The 16,777-nt window shown below is 37.8% G+C and overlaps 1 protein-coding gene across 1 annotated transcript in view; it reads right to left on the bottom strand.

Moving 5' to 3' along the window:
* Positions 1–13,244, bottom strand: part of GDPD4 (glycerophosphodiester phosphodiesterase domain containing 4) — a 113,138-nt gene extending 99,894 nt beyond the window's left edge. The window contains exons 1-2 of the mRNA XM_041729910.1: positions 13,227–13,244; positions 11,759–11,862 (exon numbers count right to left, since the gene is read on the bottom strand). Coding sequence (XP_041585844.1) covers positions 11,759–11,862; positions 13,227–13,244 — 122 coding nt within the window. The remainder of the gene's footprint in view (positions 1–11,758; positions 11,863–13,226) is intronic.
* Positions 13,245–16,777: the final 3,533 nt, after the last annotated feature.

Raw genomic sequence — 16,777 nt, forward strand, 5'->3', positions numbered from 1 at the left:
AAAAGAGAAAAAGTCATCCATAAGTTCACCATCTTAATAAAATTAGTATTTTCCATTCTGGCAAGTTCCTTGTCCATTTGCATATGTTTTCTAATATAACTGCAATCATAGCTACCATATTAATTGCTCTATGCTAGAGCTAAGAGATTTGGGCCCTTGTAAAGCAGATGGAACATATTCTGTTCCAAGAGTAGGTTATGAAAGAAACTTGCTAATTATTTGCTAAGAAAAATAGTGTTATTTTTCTTAGCAAAAATAACACCAACATAACTTAGTTATGTTAGTCTACATATTATATGTCAAATAATTTAGACTCACTTCCAGATAACAGAAATTACCTTCTCTCAATATAAAACCTGGAGAAATTACATTTTAATAATTTAAAATATACATCAACTAACATATAACCACATGAAAAAAAAGAAAGGAAATTCTCTTTGGTCAGGGGCTATAAAACACATCAAGAAGAAAGAAACAGGCAAGCAGTCACCCTATCGAGAGCTATCACTAATCAAAACACAAGGAACAGTATTCTGCAGAAGATGAACTTACACCCAGAAATTAGAAATCATAAAAAAAAATGTCAACAAATGAATTCAATAAAGCTGACACATGGAATAATTTGCATCCAAGAAAATAGAGCAATCAGAAAAGAATCACAAAACAAATATATTTAAGATGTTTAAAGAAATAAATGAGGACTAATATCCATGTAACAAGAATATTTTTTTGCTTTAAAAAAAAAAGGATTTTAAGTAATCTCTACACCCAACACAGGGACTGAATTTACAACCCAAGAGTAAGAGTTGCATGTTCTACTGACTGAGCCAGTCTGGGGCCCCAAGAATATAGTGGTGGGTTTTTTGTTTTTGTTTTTTGTTTTTTTTTTGTAAGATTTTATTTATTCACGACAGACACACACAGAGAGGGAGAGAGGCAGAGACACAGGCAGAGGAAGAAGCAGGCTCCATGCAGGGAGCCTGATGTGGGACTAGATCCCGCGTCTCCAGGATCACACCCCAGGGCTGAAGGAGGCACTAAACCGCTGAGCCACCAGGGCTGCTCAAATATAGTGTTTTAATACAAAGTTCTTGAAAGAAAATGAACAATGGACTTAATATCAGTGTAGATATAGCCAAAGGACTAATCAAACAGCTTAACCAAGAAATGGTTTTGGCTTTGTTTTCAAGTAAGAATGGAAAACTAAGGTTTGCCATTTAATTGTGCCCCTTGTCTTTTCTAATCATTTTTCTGACCACACTAGATTTTTTTCACTTCCTTTAACATTCTTTTTTTTTTTTTTTTTTAAGGCTTTATTTATTTATTCACGAGAGGCAGAGACATAGGCAGAGAGAGAAGCAGGCTCCCTCTGGGGAGCCCTAAGCCAAGGGTAGATGCTCAACCACTGAGCCATCCAAGTGTCCCTTCTTTCAAACTTCTTTTATATATTCAATCACATGTAAGTATTATTAATAGTTTAGTTCAGCTCAAAACTCTCTCGCCAAACTCAAGTGAAGTTCTTATCTACTTGCTATGAACTTCAGGCAAAGGAAAAGCTGTGATTTTTTTCTCTCTCCTTTTTCTACCTCTTCCTATGCATTCATCTGGCTAGTGGTGTGGGCAGGGGGTAGGTAACAAATGGGAGTGAGAAGAATGAACAGGAGTTAGCTTTAGTGACTACCTACACATCAGCGAGAATCAAAAGAAAAGGAAGTCTTTCTTGGCTATCATCCCTCTAATCTGAGAATATACCACTGCTGATGAATATATAGGAGGCTCACTCTACATGGATTGTCCAATTTAGGCTTCTTGACTTAGTATTTTCAAGAGGCTTCCTCTCTGCTTTGGGCCATTTGTTTTATATCCCCCTAGTTCCATAATCACATCCCCCTTTTAGAAGAAGGCCTTCTCATTCAATACAGAGAGCCTTTTTAGGACAGCCTAGTCAATGCAACCTCCTCATCTAAACCGACATTTGCTGTACTAGTGCTTAAGAAATCTTCAGGACCTCATCCTTGCTTTCCTATAGCTGCAAGATGCAGCTTTCTTGCATCTTCCCCCAATACATATATTATATACCACAGTTATATTAGAACCACCAATCATTTCTGAAAAAAAAAAAAAAGGCACATCATTGTGAGGCATTGAGAACTTTCACATACCATAAGGAATAGGGAGACAAGTCCAACCCCACAACACACACAGAGGGTGTGTGGGGGGAAGGAAAGTGACAATTGTCCCATCAAAAATTCTGCTTTACCTCTTTCTAGCTAAAGATAACAATTTAAAAAGCTGGATGATATGTTTTTTAAAATCTAAATGAAGGCATCAGGGAACCAATAAGCAGTGAAAAACTATGGAACCATGATACGATTAAGGGAGTAAATCCACAGATATAACTTGGCATTCGGGTGATTTTTCTCCAGAAGTGGCTGAGATAAAGGAGGGCTTTCTATACATTGCAGGGCTAGGAGGACAAAAAGGTGACAAGGGTAATCTGATAAACACTATACACTTTGATCTGGAACCTTCCAAGGTTACATCCTAGGAATAAGCACAAACCAGAAATAGACGCTTTTGGGGGTACTAAATCCTAGCTTTGAACCATTTAAGTGTATCAAACTGGATTAAGGTGAATAGGATTTGCTAATACACCTAGTTACTTGTCAGAGTAACTGAGAGGACATAACATAATTCAAGGCCTCAAGTTACTTTTACAAACTCTTTATACATAATGTCTGGCATTCAAGAAAAACACAAGAATGAAACAGAGACACGTGAACAAACAGATGAAAAATACAGAAGATTAAGGCACTTGGGGATAAAGAAAGAAGGTCTAATATACATAAAATTAAAGTTCCAAAAGTAGAGATGATAAAAAATGGGGTAAAAACAACATTTGAAAAGACAGTGGCTAAGAACTTTTCCAAAACGATTAAAATATTTTATTGCTCTGGGATCAGTCAGTAAAGATTTATTGTAGGGATCAGATACCTTATGCTAATATAGAAGCCATTAGAGAAGTCTATATAAGGCTGTTACATTTGTTCTGATATTTGGCCTAAAGTTGCTAGAAGTCAGGCTAGCAATTGGGAAGGAAAACTGAACACAACATATGAGAGAATGAAAACCCATAATGAGCCACTAGAACCCACAAGAACAAACTGAAACACTATGAGGACAGACTGTAACCCATGAGGATACATATAGACAATGGAACATGTGTCTATTACTGTGTCAAGGATTTAGCTAAGCTATCCATGGTATTGCTGCTTCAACATTCATTTTGTTTGGCCAAGTGGCCTGCAGGGACCTTTTTTTTTTTTTTAATTTTTTATTTATTTTATGATAGTCACAGAAAGAGAGAGATGCAGAGACATAGGCAGAGGGAGAAGCAGGCTCCATGCACCGGGAGCCCGATGTGGGATTCGATCCCGGGTCTCCAGGATCGCGCCCTGGGCCTAAGGCAGGCGCCAAACCGCTGCGCCACCCAGGGATCTCCCTGCAGGGACCTTAAACTGACACTAAGCTGCCTCAGGGAAGCACATGACTTATAGAGCATCCCACAATGTCACCAGCGAATATAAGTTCCCAATAGGACTCTCCCAACAGCCCTTAGGATCAAGTTTCCTCTGCATTCTAGTGCCTATATGCCTTATATGCCCCTTAGGTAAGACTCCCATGGCACTTACTAAATTCCTGCTCTTTTTTTTTTTTTTAAAGTTCTTTTTTTTTTATAATTTTTTATTTATCTATGATAGTCACACACAGAGAGAGAGAGAGAGAGGCAGAGACACAGGCAGAGGGAGAAGCAGGCTCCATGCACCGGGAGCCTGACGTGGGATTCGATCCCAGGTCTCCAGGATCGCGCCCTGGGCTAAAGGCAGGCGCCAAACCGCTGCGCCACCCAGGGATCCCAAATTCCTGCTCTTTTAGTTTGACCTGACCAATTTGGTCCTAGCCCAGAAACCCCAAAACACTCCACCCAGGGACCCTAATAAAGGCATTTGCCCCAGGTCCTGCCTCTCTTTCTGTCTATACTCTGCCTTGACCTTCTGCGTGCCCCTTGAATGTGCCATGTACTTTCTCCAGTACCTCTAAGTAATAAACTTTTCTTTTTTGACTTATCTTGTGGTCACTGAACCACCACTCCATCACTATTGTTGCCCTGACTCATCATCTAGCACCCTGTGCTCCATGTAACAAATGTTAGTTTAACAAAGTTGTAACATACTGCCTCCAAACTTGATGATAAAGGAGACCTTCAGAAATAGTTGGTGCCTTTTACTACTATGACCTAGGACATGGAGAAACTAAAAAAGATCTGGCAGGATCAGAGTATATGTGGGCCGAGGTGCCACTCCATGTCAGCTAAGTGAACTACCAGACAGTGATATTGCATGAAGGCTGCCATAATGCCTGAGCACATTGCTGACCTTCAGAGTATAAAACAGTGGCTGCTGATTCACTTCCTACATCCAAATTTTATGCAAATTTCTCGTGACTAATCCTAACTCAATCCTATATTGGGAATGTAATTCTCAGAAATGAAGTTTTAGTTTAGCTGGCCCAGAAAGTATATTATCACAGTCCACTCAAGGTCAATTTGGTATCCATACACACTTCTACTAACTACCCTTATTTTCTAACATGATGCAATTATCTCTCATGCAACCAAAAATGCACCAATCCTCTCTCCACAAGAGGTCAGAGTTCTCACCACTGGGTAATGGTTATACCTCTAATTTAAATACTGATATATATGGTTAATTACTCTCAACACACCCTATTTTGAATGATAGAAGGATGGGAGAAGACAAAATTAGATAAAGATAGATAAACAGACAGACACACATATAAAGAAGGGAGGGAAGGAGGGATGGGCAAGCACAATTCTGACCCCCACGACCTTTGTCCTCTTGGTGTCACACCAGTGATGATGTTATGTTAGATAGTAAAAGGAACTTTGCAGATGTAATTAAGGTTACTAATCAGTCAACTTTAAAATAAGGAGATTAACCTGAATTATCTGGGTAAATCCAGTGTAATTACATGAACTCTTAAAATCAGAAGAGGAGAGCATAAGAGGAATTCAGAGAGATGAAAAAGAACTCAGAGAAATACATAGTGTGAGAAGGATTTGACACCGAGTTGCTAGCTCTGAAGATAGAGAAAGCCACAAGCCAAAGAATGCACTGGCCTCTAGAAGGTGAGAACAACTTCCATCTGATAACTGCCAAAGAAAGGACACTTCATTTCTACAGTCAGAAATACATGGATTCTGCCAACAACTTGAATAAATCTGGAAGTGGATTCTCACCCAGAGACTACAGATAAAAGCTCAGGCCAGCTGGCACCTTGAATTTAGCATTATGCGATCCGAAGCAGAGTACCCAGTTGAGCATGCTTGACTTCTGACCTATAGAACTGTGAGATAATAAATGGGTATTGTTTCAGGCCACTGAATTTGTAGTAATTTGCTATAGCAGCAATAGAAAACTGCCCATGAAACTTATTTGTGGCATTAGAACCTGTGGGAATATATTCATACATACAATTTCTATTTGATGATGGAGTATTTACTGGGAATTCTGCTTGCTGCCAAGTATGTTTATTCCAATTATGCATTCCAGAACTAGAGAAATAACCACAGAGTGGGTTTGGGGACCCACTAGACCCACTGTAGAAATGGACCTGAGCCAAAGTGCCATCTATTACCTATCATCTGAAAGCCTTATTCTGACTAGTGAATCACATCTCCAGAAATTCCTATCAGTTCAGTGTCAGTGTCCATTAGTTCCTGTAAAAGTATAACCCCCATGCACAACCACCTTGGTAAATGGCTAGATAGTCTTTGGGGGGAAACTAGGAGGAAGACTGACAGTATATACTTTTGATTGTGTTGTAAGGTCCTTCTGCAGAGTCTTACTTTCATTTAAGAGCAAATTTATTTGGTAAATGAGTAAAACAGAGAGCAGGCAAATAACAGAAAAGATTAACAAACTTTAAAAGTTGAATTTTTGAAAAGGTAAATAAAATAAACAAACCTATAGCAAGACTAACCAAAGAAGAAAGAGAGGACCCAAATAAATAAAATTATAAATGAAAGGGGGGACGCTCCAACTGATACCACAGAAATAAAAGGGATCATAAACAACTGCTATGTCCAACTATATGCCCACAAACTAGACAACCTAGAAGAAATGGGTAAGTTCCTAGAAACATACAACCTACCAAGAATGAATTATGAAGAAATAGAAAATCTGAACAGACCTATACTGAGAAGACTGACTCAGAAATCAAAAACCTTCCAGCGAGAAAATCCCAGGACCAGATTGTTTAACTGGTGAATTTTACCAAATATTTAAAGAATTAACACAATTCTTTCTCAAACTCTTCTAAAAACCAAAGAGGAAAGAACACTCCCAAACTCATTTTACAAAACCAGAATTACCCTGATACCAAAGCTGGATAAGGACACTACAAGAAAAGAAAACCACAGGCCCTGGGTGTTATATGCAACTAATGAATCACTAATTTCTATACCTGAAACTAATAATATATGTTAACTAAATAGAATTTGAATAAAGAATATTTTAAATAAGATAAAAAAAGAATTTAAAAAAAACTATAGACCAATATCCCAGATGAATATAGATGCAGAAATTTACAACAAAATATTAGGAAGCCGGATTTAACAGCACATTAAAAAGATCATACACCATGATCAAGTGGTTCATCCCAGTAATGTAAGGATGGCTGAACATACACAAACCAGTAAGTGTGATACACTACATTAATATGATGAAACACAAAAATCATATGATCATCTCCATAGATGAAAAAAGAGCATTTGACAGAATTCAATATCTATTCATGATAAAAACTCTCAACAGGAAAACCAAGAAACAGACTCCTAACTATAGAGGACAAACTGATGGTTAATAGAGGGGAAGTTGGAGAGGAATGGGTTAAGTGGGTGATGGGGATTAAGGAGGGCACTCTTAAAAAAAAAAAAAAAAAAAGGAGGGCACTCCTTGTGATGAGCATTTGGTATAATATGCAAGTGCTGAATCACTAAATTCTATATCCGAAACTAAATTTACACTGCATGTTAAGTGGAATTAATTAATTAATTTTTAAGATATTATTTATTTATGAGAGATACAGAAGGAAAGCCAGAGGCAGAGAGATAAGCAGATTCCTCATAGGGTGCCCGATGTGGGACTCGATCCAGGAACCCAGGATCACAGGCTGAGCCAAAGGCGTCTAGACACTCAACCACTGAACCACCCAGGTGCCCCTGATAACTGGAATTTAAACAAAAATTTGGAAAGAAAAAAACTCAATAAATAAAATACATACATAATAACATAATATAATAAAGGACATAATAACAGGACACATAATAACATAATAAAGGACACATATGACAAGTCTACAGTGAATATCTTAATTGTGAAAGGTTGAAAGCTTTTCCTCTAAGATCAAGAACAAGACAAGGGTGCACACTCTCTCACCACTCTTATTCACCATAGTACTGGAAATCCCAGACAAAGCAATCAGGCAAGAAAAAAAAAAGCATCAGAATTGGAAAGGAAGAAGTACAAATGTCTCTATTTGCAGATTATATGATTTTATATACAGAAAATATAGACTTCACCAAAAAACAATTAAATCTAATTTAGCAAATTCAGTTAAGTTGCAGGAGACAGAATCAACACCCAAAAATAGTAGCATTACTGTACATTACTAATGAATTATATGAAAAAGAAATTTAAAAATTCCATTTACATTAGCATCAACAACAATAAAATACCTAGGCATAGATTTAACCAAGGAAGTTAAAGACCTACATACTGGAAAATAAAAGACACTGAGGAAAGAGATTGAAGACACAAATGACTGGAAAGATATCCTACATTCATGACTGAAAGAATATTATTAAAATTCCCATATTACCCAAAGCCATCTGTAGATTCGGTTCAATTCCTACCAAAATTCCAAAGGCATTTTTCACAGAAATAGAACAATCTTAAAATTTTTATGGAACCACAAAAGACCTTGAACAGCCAAAGCAATATGGAAAAAGAACAAAGCTGGAGCCATGATACGCCCTGATTTCAGACTATATTACAATGCCATTGTAATCAAAACAGTATGGTGTGGGCATTAAAAACAGACATATAGATCAATGGAACAGAATAAAGAGCCCAGGTGTATATATGGTCAATAAATTTACAGCAAAGAAGCCAAAAACCAAGAATATACAATAGGGAAAGGGCAGTCTCCTCAATAACCTGGACAGCCACATGCAAAAGAATGAAACTGGACCACTGTGTAATACCATACACAAAATGGATTATTAAAGTCTGAATGTAAAATTTGAAATAATAAAACTCCTAGAAGAAAACATAAGCAAAGAGTTTCTTGACATCCATGTTGGTGATGATTTTTTTGGATTTGACACCAAAAGCAAAGGCAACAAAATAAACAAGTGGGACTATATCAAACTAAAAAGCTTCTGCACAGGAAAGCATCCACAAAATGAATGGCAACCTACTTAAAGGGAGAAAATATCTGCAAAACGTGTTTGAGTGAGTGGTTAATATCAAATATACATCAAGAACTCATACATTTCAATAGCAAATAAATAACCCAATTAGAATTGAGAAAGAGATGTAAACAGACATTTTTCCAAAGAAGACATATACACCAAGAGGTACATGATAAAGTATATAAAAGTTACAGCATAGGGCATACAGTCAATGGTATCGTAATAGCATTGTATGGTGACAGCTGTACTTGCGGTGAGCACAGCATACAGAGTTGTGGAAAATAAAAGCACAAGACCTTTAAAATAAGTTATAGTGAAAAAAATTAATAAAAAAAATCAAGGACAGTTTCTTCAATAAATGGTGCTGGGAAAACTGGACAGCCACATGTAGAAGAATGAAACTAGACCATTTTTTTATACAAAGATAAACTCAAAATGAACGAAAGGCCTAAAAAATGGACAGACGACCTGACCATTTTTCCAAAGACATCAGGCCAACAGGTACAGGAAAAGGTGCTCAGTATCACTAATCATCAGGCAAATGCAAATCAAAACTCACAATGAGATATCACCTGACACCTGTTAGAATAGCTATTATCAAAAAGCCAAGAAATAACAAATGTTGGTGAGGATGTGGAAAAAAGGGTACCTTTGAGCACTGTTGGTGGGAATGCAAAATGGTACAGCCACTTGGAAAACAGTATGGAGGTTCCTCAAAAAATTTAAAATGGAACTACCATGTGACCCTACCAATTCCACTTCGGGATATCCAAAAGAAATAAAAACAGTAACTCAAGAAGATATATGCACCCCCATCTTTAGTGCAGCAGTATTTATAATAGCCAAGATATGGAAACAACCTAAATGTCTGTCAATGGATTAATAAAGAAAAATATGGTACAAATACACAATGGAATATTATTCAGCCATAAAAAAGAATGAGATCTTGCTGCTATGTGCAACAGCATGGATGGACCCTGAGAGTATTATGCTAAGTGAAATAAATCAAAGAAAGGTAAGATATCATATGATCTCACTTATAGGAAATCTTAAAAAAAAAATTAAACTCACAGATACAGAAAACAGATTGGTGGTTTCTAGGGGCAAGGAGTGAGGGGTAGGTAAAATGGGTGAAGATAGAAAAAAAGGTACAAAATTCCAGTTAGAAAGTAAGTCCTGAGCATGTAATATACAGCATAGTGGCGTAATATTATATATTTGAAAGTTGCTGAAGAGAGATCTTAAAAGTTATCACAAGAAAAAAAAAATTGTAACAATGAATGGTGATGGATGTTAACTAAAATGGTGATCATTTTGCAATATATACGATACCAAATCATTATGTTGTACACCTGAAACTAATAAATTATATCTCAATAAAAAGTTTTCCAAAATTGGGAAATTCTAAATATAAGAAATGAAACATTTTTGTATTTCAAGTGCTTTGTAGTAACTTAGAACTGATGCATAAAGACTGCATATAAGCTGACAAGAAAAATCACTAAAAATCCCACAAGATAATGGGCAAAGAAGAAAACTAAAAAGAAAATGAACTATTTTTAACACTTAATGATTAAATTAAAACAAAACAAATTCTATCTATAAAATTAATAAAAATTATTCAAAATAGGAATAATTAATGCTGTCAATAACAGGTTAAAATAGAAACTCTCGGGGCACTTGGGTGGCTCAGCTGATTGAGCATCCAACTCTTGATATCGGCTCAGGTCATAATATCAGGGTGGTTAAAACTGAGCCCCAAGTTGGCTCCATGCTGGGTGTGGAAACTGCTTAAGATTCTCTCCCTTTCCCTCTTCCTCTGCCCCTTTCCCCCAGCTCAGGCAAATACATGCACATGTGTGCTCTCTTTCTCTATAAAACTAAAACAAAAACAAAGAAACTCTCATATACCTCTGTTGCGAATGAAAATCACTACAATCTTTTGAGAAAGTACTTCAGCAATAGGCATAATGAATATTACAAATGTTTATTCTTCTTGGCTCAATAATGCTACTTGTGAGAATCTATTCTAAGACCTAAGTCAGAATACAAACTCTTATTCTCTGCAGTCTTATTTCATAAAAACAAGAAAATTAGAAACATTCATAACGCACAATACAAAGTGGTTAAGTATTTTACAGCATCTTCATATCATGAAATATTTTGAAACTATTTTAAATGATGTTCAGTTTTTAACAATTTTTTCAAAATGTTTATTATTATTTTAAGTGAAAAGGAAAAATAAAATTATATATATGTATGGTATGAGTGCAATAATATAAAAAAATAAGTGTAGAAAAAAAGGCTGGGAAATATACCAACAAGTGATTGTCACTTAAGAATAAGACTAAGCTGATTTTTATATTTTTCAAGTTTTTATATTTAAAATAACAAACCAGGGGTGCCTAGACGGCTCAGCTGGTTAACTGTCCAACTCTTGATTTTGGCTCAGGTCATGACCTCAGGGTCACAAGACTGAGTCCCACCTCTGGCTCCATGCTGTACAGAGCCTACTTAAGATTCTCTCTCTCTCTGACCCTCTCTGCCTCCCCCTCCCTCTTTCTTCTCTCCCCTCCTCCCTTGAAAAAAAAAAAAAAAGAAAACACACTTTACTTCTATAAAAGTAAAATTCAACTATATTCCATTTTTTTTAAAGTCTCGTATTCAAACATACCTCTTTCTCCCCCAAATACCAAATAATGAGTAAGATTTGCAACCACCAGACCAAAGAAACTGGAATTGCTGTAAGCAATCCAGTATGAAGAGTGTGGCCATGAAAGGATGCCAAGGACACCCATTTCTGTGTTCAGAGCCTTGGAAGCTCCCTAGGTACAGAAGGAAGAGGGGGAGGCTAGAGGTGAGGCAGAGACAGGAGGGTTCGTGGACAGAGAACACAAAGACCAACTAGTATAAGGCATCAGTAGCCCAGACAAAAAGACTGAGGAACAAGGTTTCAGGGAGTCATCTGAATAGCTTCCCACTGAGCCAGATTTGGACTAAATGTGGAAGGTAAGTGTAATAGGTGAGGGTGCTGAGCATCCTTCCTCCACCCCAGAGTTAGGCCTCTCATCCACTGTGGAAAAGACCAATTTTGTGACCCTTCCTCTTATGCCACCAGATCTTTTCAGCCTGAAGTACAATTCAGTGGCCAGCAAACCAAAGAGCCCCTATACAAATGAAAATACAAAAAGTGAAACTCACCAGTCAAAGCCAAAGTATTCATTTGAAGTTTCTATCCACACGAACAGCAAAATCACAGACAAGAAAAATGAAATAATCACAAATGGGTAAAATAATCGCTCTCTCTGGGAAGAGAAAAAAGTATAAATCAGCTCAATTTATCCATGTCACTTCAGCAATATCTGTATAAACTTGTCAAAGTTCTGTATAGTTGCAATGCCGTGCATTATCCTCTGGAGACTGGAGTGACCACTGTATTCTCCTTACCCCTATGGAATTTTGTATAAGCCTATTTATAACATTTATTACATTTAATTGCAATTACATGTTTATCTTTTTGTATTTGGTGAGAAAGTTTCTTCTCTAAGAAACTGTTACACACCTCCATCCTGGCAATATCCAGCAGAGTTCCTTAAATGGAGCTAGCTCTTAACAACCCTCTGTTGCATTAATCCACCTCTTCATCTATCAAATGTTTGTTCGCTGACTCAATCTTTGAGTAATTCATCCAATCCAGTCATCACTCATCAGTTCATTTAGTCACTTACCTACCCAAATTTGGGGGATGGAGGACAGGTTAAGGAATAAAGCTTTTTTTGAGTAGCTACCTTGTGCCAGTACAATGCTAGAAATTGCAAAAACTACTTTCATTTGCTTCATTTTTCAATATGGCCATATAAATTAGGTATTGTTATCCTTAACTTTGCAGAAGAACTAAAGCTCAGAAAAGTGAAATAATTGACTCAAAGCCACACAGCCAAGAAGTAGCAGGGACACTGCCCAGATCTCTGAGCCTAAAGCCAGGATGGAGTACATCTTTACGGAGGTGTTCAAACAGCCTTGAAGGCAACCTCCTTCACTGAAAGTCACATCACAAGCCAGTCATGCTAGAGGTTGCCAAATCCTTCTCGGGAACATTAGGTTTGTATTGCTACCTGAGTTATAATCTTAACACTTCTGTATCACCTAAATAAGAATTCTGCCTCTTTAGGGCAGCCCGGGTGGCTCAGCGGTTTAACAACGCCTTCAGCCCAGGGTGTGATCCTGGAGACCCGGGATCGAGTCCCACGTCAGGCTCCCTGCGTGGAGCCTGCTTCTCCCTCTGCCTGTGTCTCTGCCCCCACCCCCCATGAATAAATAAATAAAATCTTAAAAAAAAAAAAAGAATTCTGCCTCTTTAGAATAGTGCATTTAATCTGTTAACACTGGACAGATAATCCTTGCCCTGTCTAAACTATGGCATTACTGTGAAAAATAAAAATAAAGAAATAAAATGGAAAATGTAGGAACTCTATTCCAAAAAGATGAGGGACATTACAGCTATCAAGGTGCACTTTCTGGGTGTAGGAGGATGAAGAGCACAAAATCTTTGATTCAGATTTTACACTCCTACTCTATCTTCTAAATCTCATGTGGATGTTAGAAACATGTATCAGATGTCATTCCCCTGCTCAAAACCCTGCCAGAGCTTCCTGTTGTATTAACATACCATCAAACTGCCTGCCATGGCCCACAAGGTCCTCAATGATCAATCTTTGTCCATCCCTGACCTCATTTTATTCTACACATTCCATTTCTGAACTCCAGACTGGCCTTCTTTCTGTTTCTATAATATGACCAAATTCCTTTCTACTTCAAAACTTTTGAACTTTCTGGTTCCTCTGCCTGGAATACTTTTGCCCCCAGCTGCACACATGGCTGACTCCACATCTCCATTTAGGAGACAGTTCACATGATGCTTTTGCAAAGAGATCTTCTCCAACCACTCTCCCACCCCAGGTTCTAACACAGCTCCTATCACTATCTGAAATAATCTCTCTTCATTTATGGTCTATTAACTAACTCATCCCACTAGATTCGTAAGCTGCAGGAAGGCTGAGGCCTTAGTTGTCTTATTCACTGTGGAACAGAAGTGTTCCACTAACTTGTTTTTGTTGAATAGATCCATTTCCTTGTTTTGATTCTCACTGTTGCCCCTCTCCCTCAATCATTTTCAAAGGCTCCCCGCTATTTACAAGGGAAAATTCAAATACTTTAGCTTGACACAAAGATGCTTCATAATTTGAGCAAAATATTACTTTACAACCCTATTGCTTACCATTGCTTTACATGTCCTTAATTCAACATTGGAAATTTATTTTTCCCTAAACACACCACTGTTTCTCTATTCCTCGACCTCTGACCACCTCATTCCCTCTACCCACAATCCCTTATACCAATATTTCTGTATGTGAAAGATCACTTCCAAGAGTCAGTGACTCCAAGAGTAACAAAATAGCTAATATTTATTAAGGGCTAATTGTGTGCCAAGCCAAATTCTAAGTGTTTTCCATATATTACTTCTTCCATTCCCACAACAAATCCTATTGGTAGGTACTATTATAACCATCTCCATTTTTCTTCCTTTTTTCTTTTTTAAGATTTTGTCTATTTATGAGAGACACAAAGAGAGGCAGAGACATAGGCAGAGGGAGATGCAGGCTCCCTGCTGGGAATCCAAAGCGAGACTCAATCCCAGGACTCCAGGATCATGCCCTGAGTTGAAGGCAGAAGCTCAACCACTGAGCCACCCAGGCATATCTACCATCTCCATTATTCTAATGAGGCATCTAAAGCACTAGCTGTCAAGTAACCTGAGCAAGTGGTAAAACTCTAATTTGGAGATAGTCCGTGGTAAAGCCATAAACTGAATCCATGCAGTCTTTTCTCAAAACACAAGATTTTAGTTCTTATGCTACATGCTTTGCTCCTTCCCCTGAGCAAAAATGGGGCCTTGAGAATTATCTAGGGACCTTAGGAATTATCTCGTTCAATTCTCTAACTATAGAGAGGCTCAGAGATCTCACATCATCAGCCAAAGGCAGAGTGGGAATTAGTACTCAAACATTCTCCCAGGCTCTAGTCCAAGGATTTTTCCATTACACTACACTGCCTCAAATGTCACCCTGCCCATGAAGCCTCCCTTTTCTTTCTTATTACATAGTAACTCTCATGTAACTTACTTCCTCAATCCTAAGTAATAAATTTCTGTTGAATCAGTTCACTCTTCTCCATATTTACCATCACTATCTAATCTAGACCACCAACATCTCTTACCTTAATTAAATACTGCTATCATTTTCTCTTTGAAGGCAAAGACATCTCCTTCCTTGTTTGTACCTTTCAATCCATCCCCCACGTGATCAAACAATCATTCCAAAACATAGATCAGGAACATCAGTTTAAAATCTTTAGGGACTCTCCATCATCTACATGGTAGAAGTCAAATTCTTAAAACCACACAACAGGGATCCCTGGGTGGCGCAGCGGTTTGGCGCCTGCCTTTGGCCCAGGGCACGATCCTGGAGACCCGGGATTGAATCCCACGTCGGGCTCCCGGTGCATGGAGCCTGCTTCTCCCTCTGCCTGTGTCTCTGCCTCTCTCTCTCTCTCTCTCTGTGACTATCATAAATAAATAAAAATTAAAAAAAAATAAAAAATAAAAACTGCACATAATTAAAAAATATTAAAAAAAAAAAAAAACACACAACATTGGTCCCATCTCCCTCTCTGGCTTCACTTCCCATCACTTCTCCATTTGTAACTTCCTTTCCACCTAAAATAAACCTTATACCAATGCCCCTTGACAACTCCAATAATATTTCTTCTGCCATCCCCTAATGCTTAGCTACCCAGTTCTTAATCACCTCTTGCCTTCTATATGTAGTTGTTTTCAGCCTCTCCCTTGGCACATGGAAGCATGTATGTATATATACACATACACACACACAAATACTCTTAGTATTTAAGATTGCATCATGCTGGTCTCTTCCTCCAATAGACTATGAATTGCTTGAGAGCAGGAACCATATCTAAGGCAGTTCTGTCATTCCTAGACATTAGTATATAAACTAGTCCGTATAAACTATAAACTAATAGACTGTCTAGGAAGGTAAGATATAGGAAAGAGTAGAACACGTCTCCTAATCTAGGCAAGCTTCCCATTACTACCCCTTTGCTTGTGCTCTCCACTTTACATATAAGAAACTAGTGATCTAAATGGTCAGAATCTCAGACTTTGGCTGGACTGCGTTTACAAGTACATGAAGGTACATGATGTGGCCCTCCTCTTATCACTTTAGTGTGCTCATCACTTGGTCTCTTATATCAAATAGTCCGATCCTGGAGACCCGGGATCGAATCCCACATCAGGCTCACGGGGCATGGAGCCTGCTTCTCCCTCTGCCTGTCTCTCTCTCTCTGTCTCTCTCTCTCTGAGTATCATAAATAAATAAAAAAATTTAAAAAAAAAATAATAAAAAAAATTAATAAAATAAAATAAAATAAGAGGCCTTCAATAAGATTAGGTCACATGCCACAACTCAGCCTTACTAAAGTTTTTCATTAGGGAAAATAGGCATTAGCCTGACCAATAATAAAGGAATACCTTGTTTCCTACTTGCTATTATTTTTCTCATAAACATAACTCCTTTGGGAAACTCACAATGAAGAGAGAATTTAAGATTCAAGCATTCCTGTAATTCCTAGTCAAAAACATCTAACTACACCTAAACTTTTTCTTCAAAATTTACTAAATGAATACAAGCAAAAGTAAATCAATGAGTAAATAAATGACATAAAAGATTTAGTAAGAAAAAGGAGAAGAATAAAAGTGAAAGAAAATGAAGAAAACAAACATGTGTTTCTGTAAGGTTAATTTTGGCTCCAGACTTGTAGCAGGCTTTTCATCAGAGAACTAGAGTTCTACTATGCCCAGGCCTGAGGACTCCAATGATCCCTCATAGGGCCAGGAACCAGCCCATGTTCCCCACATTTGAGAAAGTATGGTCCAACTCCTTCCCATCTCTCTGTACCCAAGAGCAGCAGCAGGGTCCAGGTCTAGACATTTTCTCCTGTTTGACTTGCCACTCGCAGGTATAGCAACCAGTAATCAAGGTGATGTAGCATTGTCGGTTGCAGGTGCACAGGACACATGGATTACGCTCTTTCAGACTTCTATTCGTCTGGCTGCTCCCAGGCTCAACCCTGTTGGCCTTAAGC

Source organism: Vulpes lagopus, chromosome 15 (assembly GCF_018345385.1).
Source record: "Vulpes lagopus strain Blue_001 chromosome 15, ASM1834538v1, whole genome shotgun sequence".
Lineage (NCBI taxonomy): Eukaryota > Metazoa > Chordata > Mammalia > Carnivora > Canidae > Vulpes > Vulpes lagopus.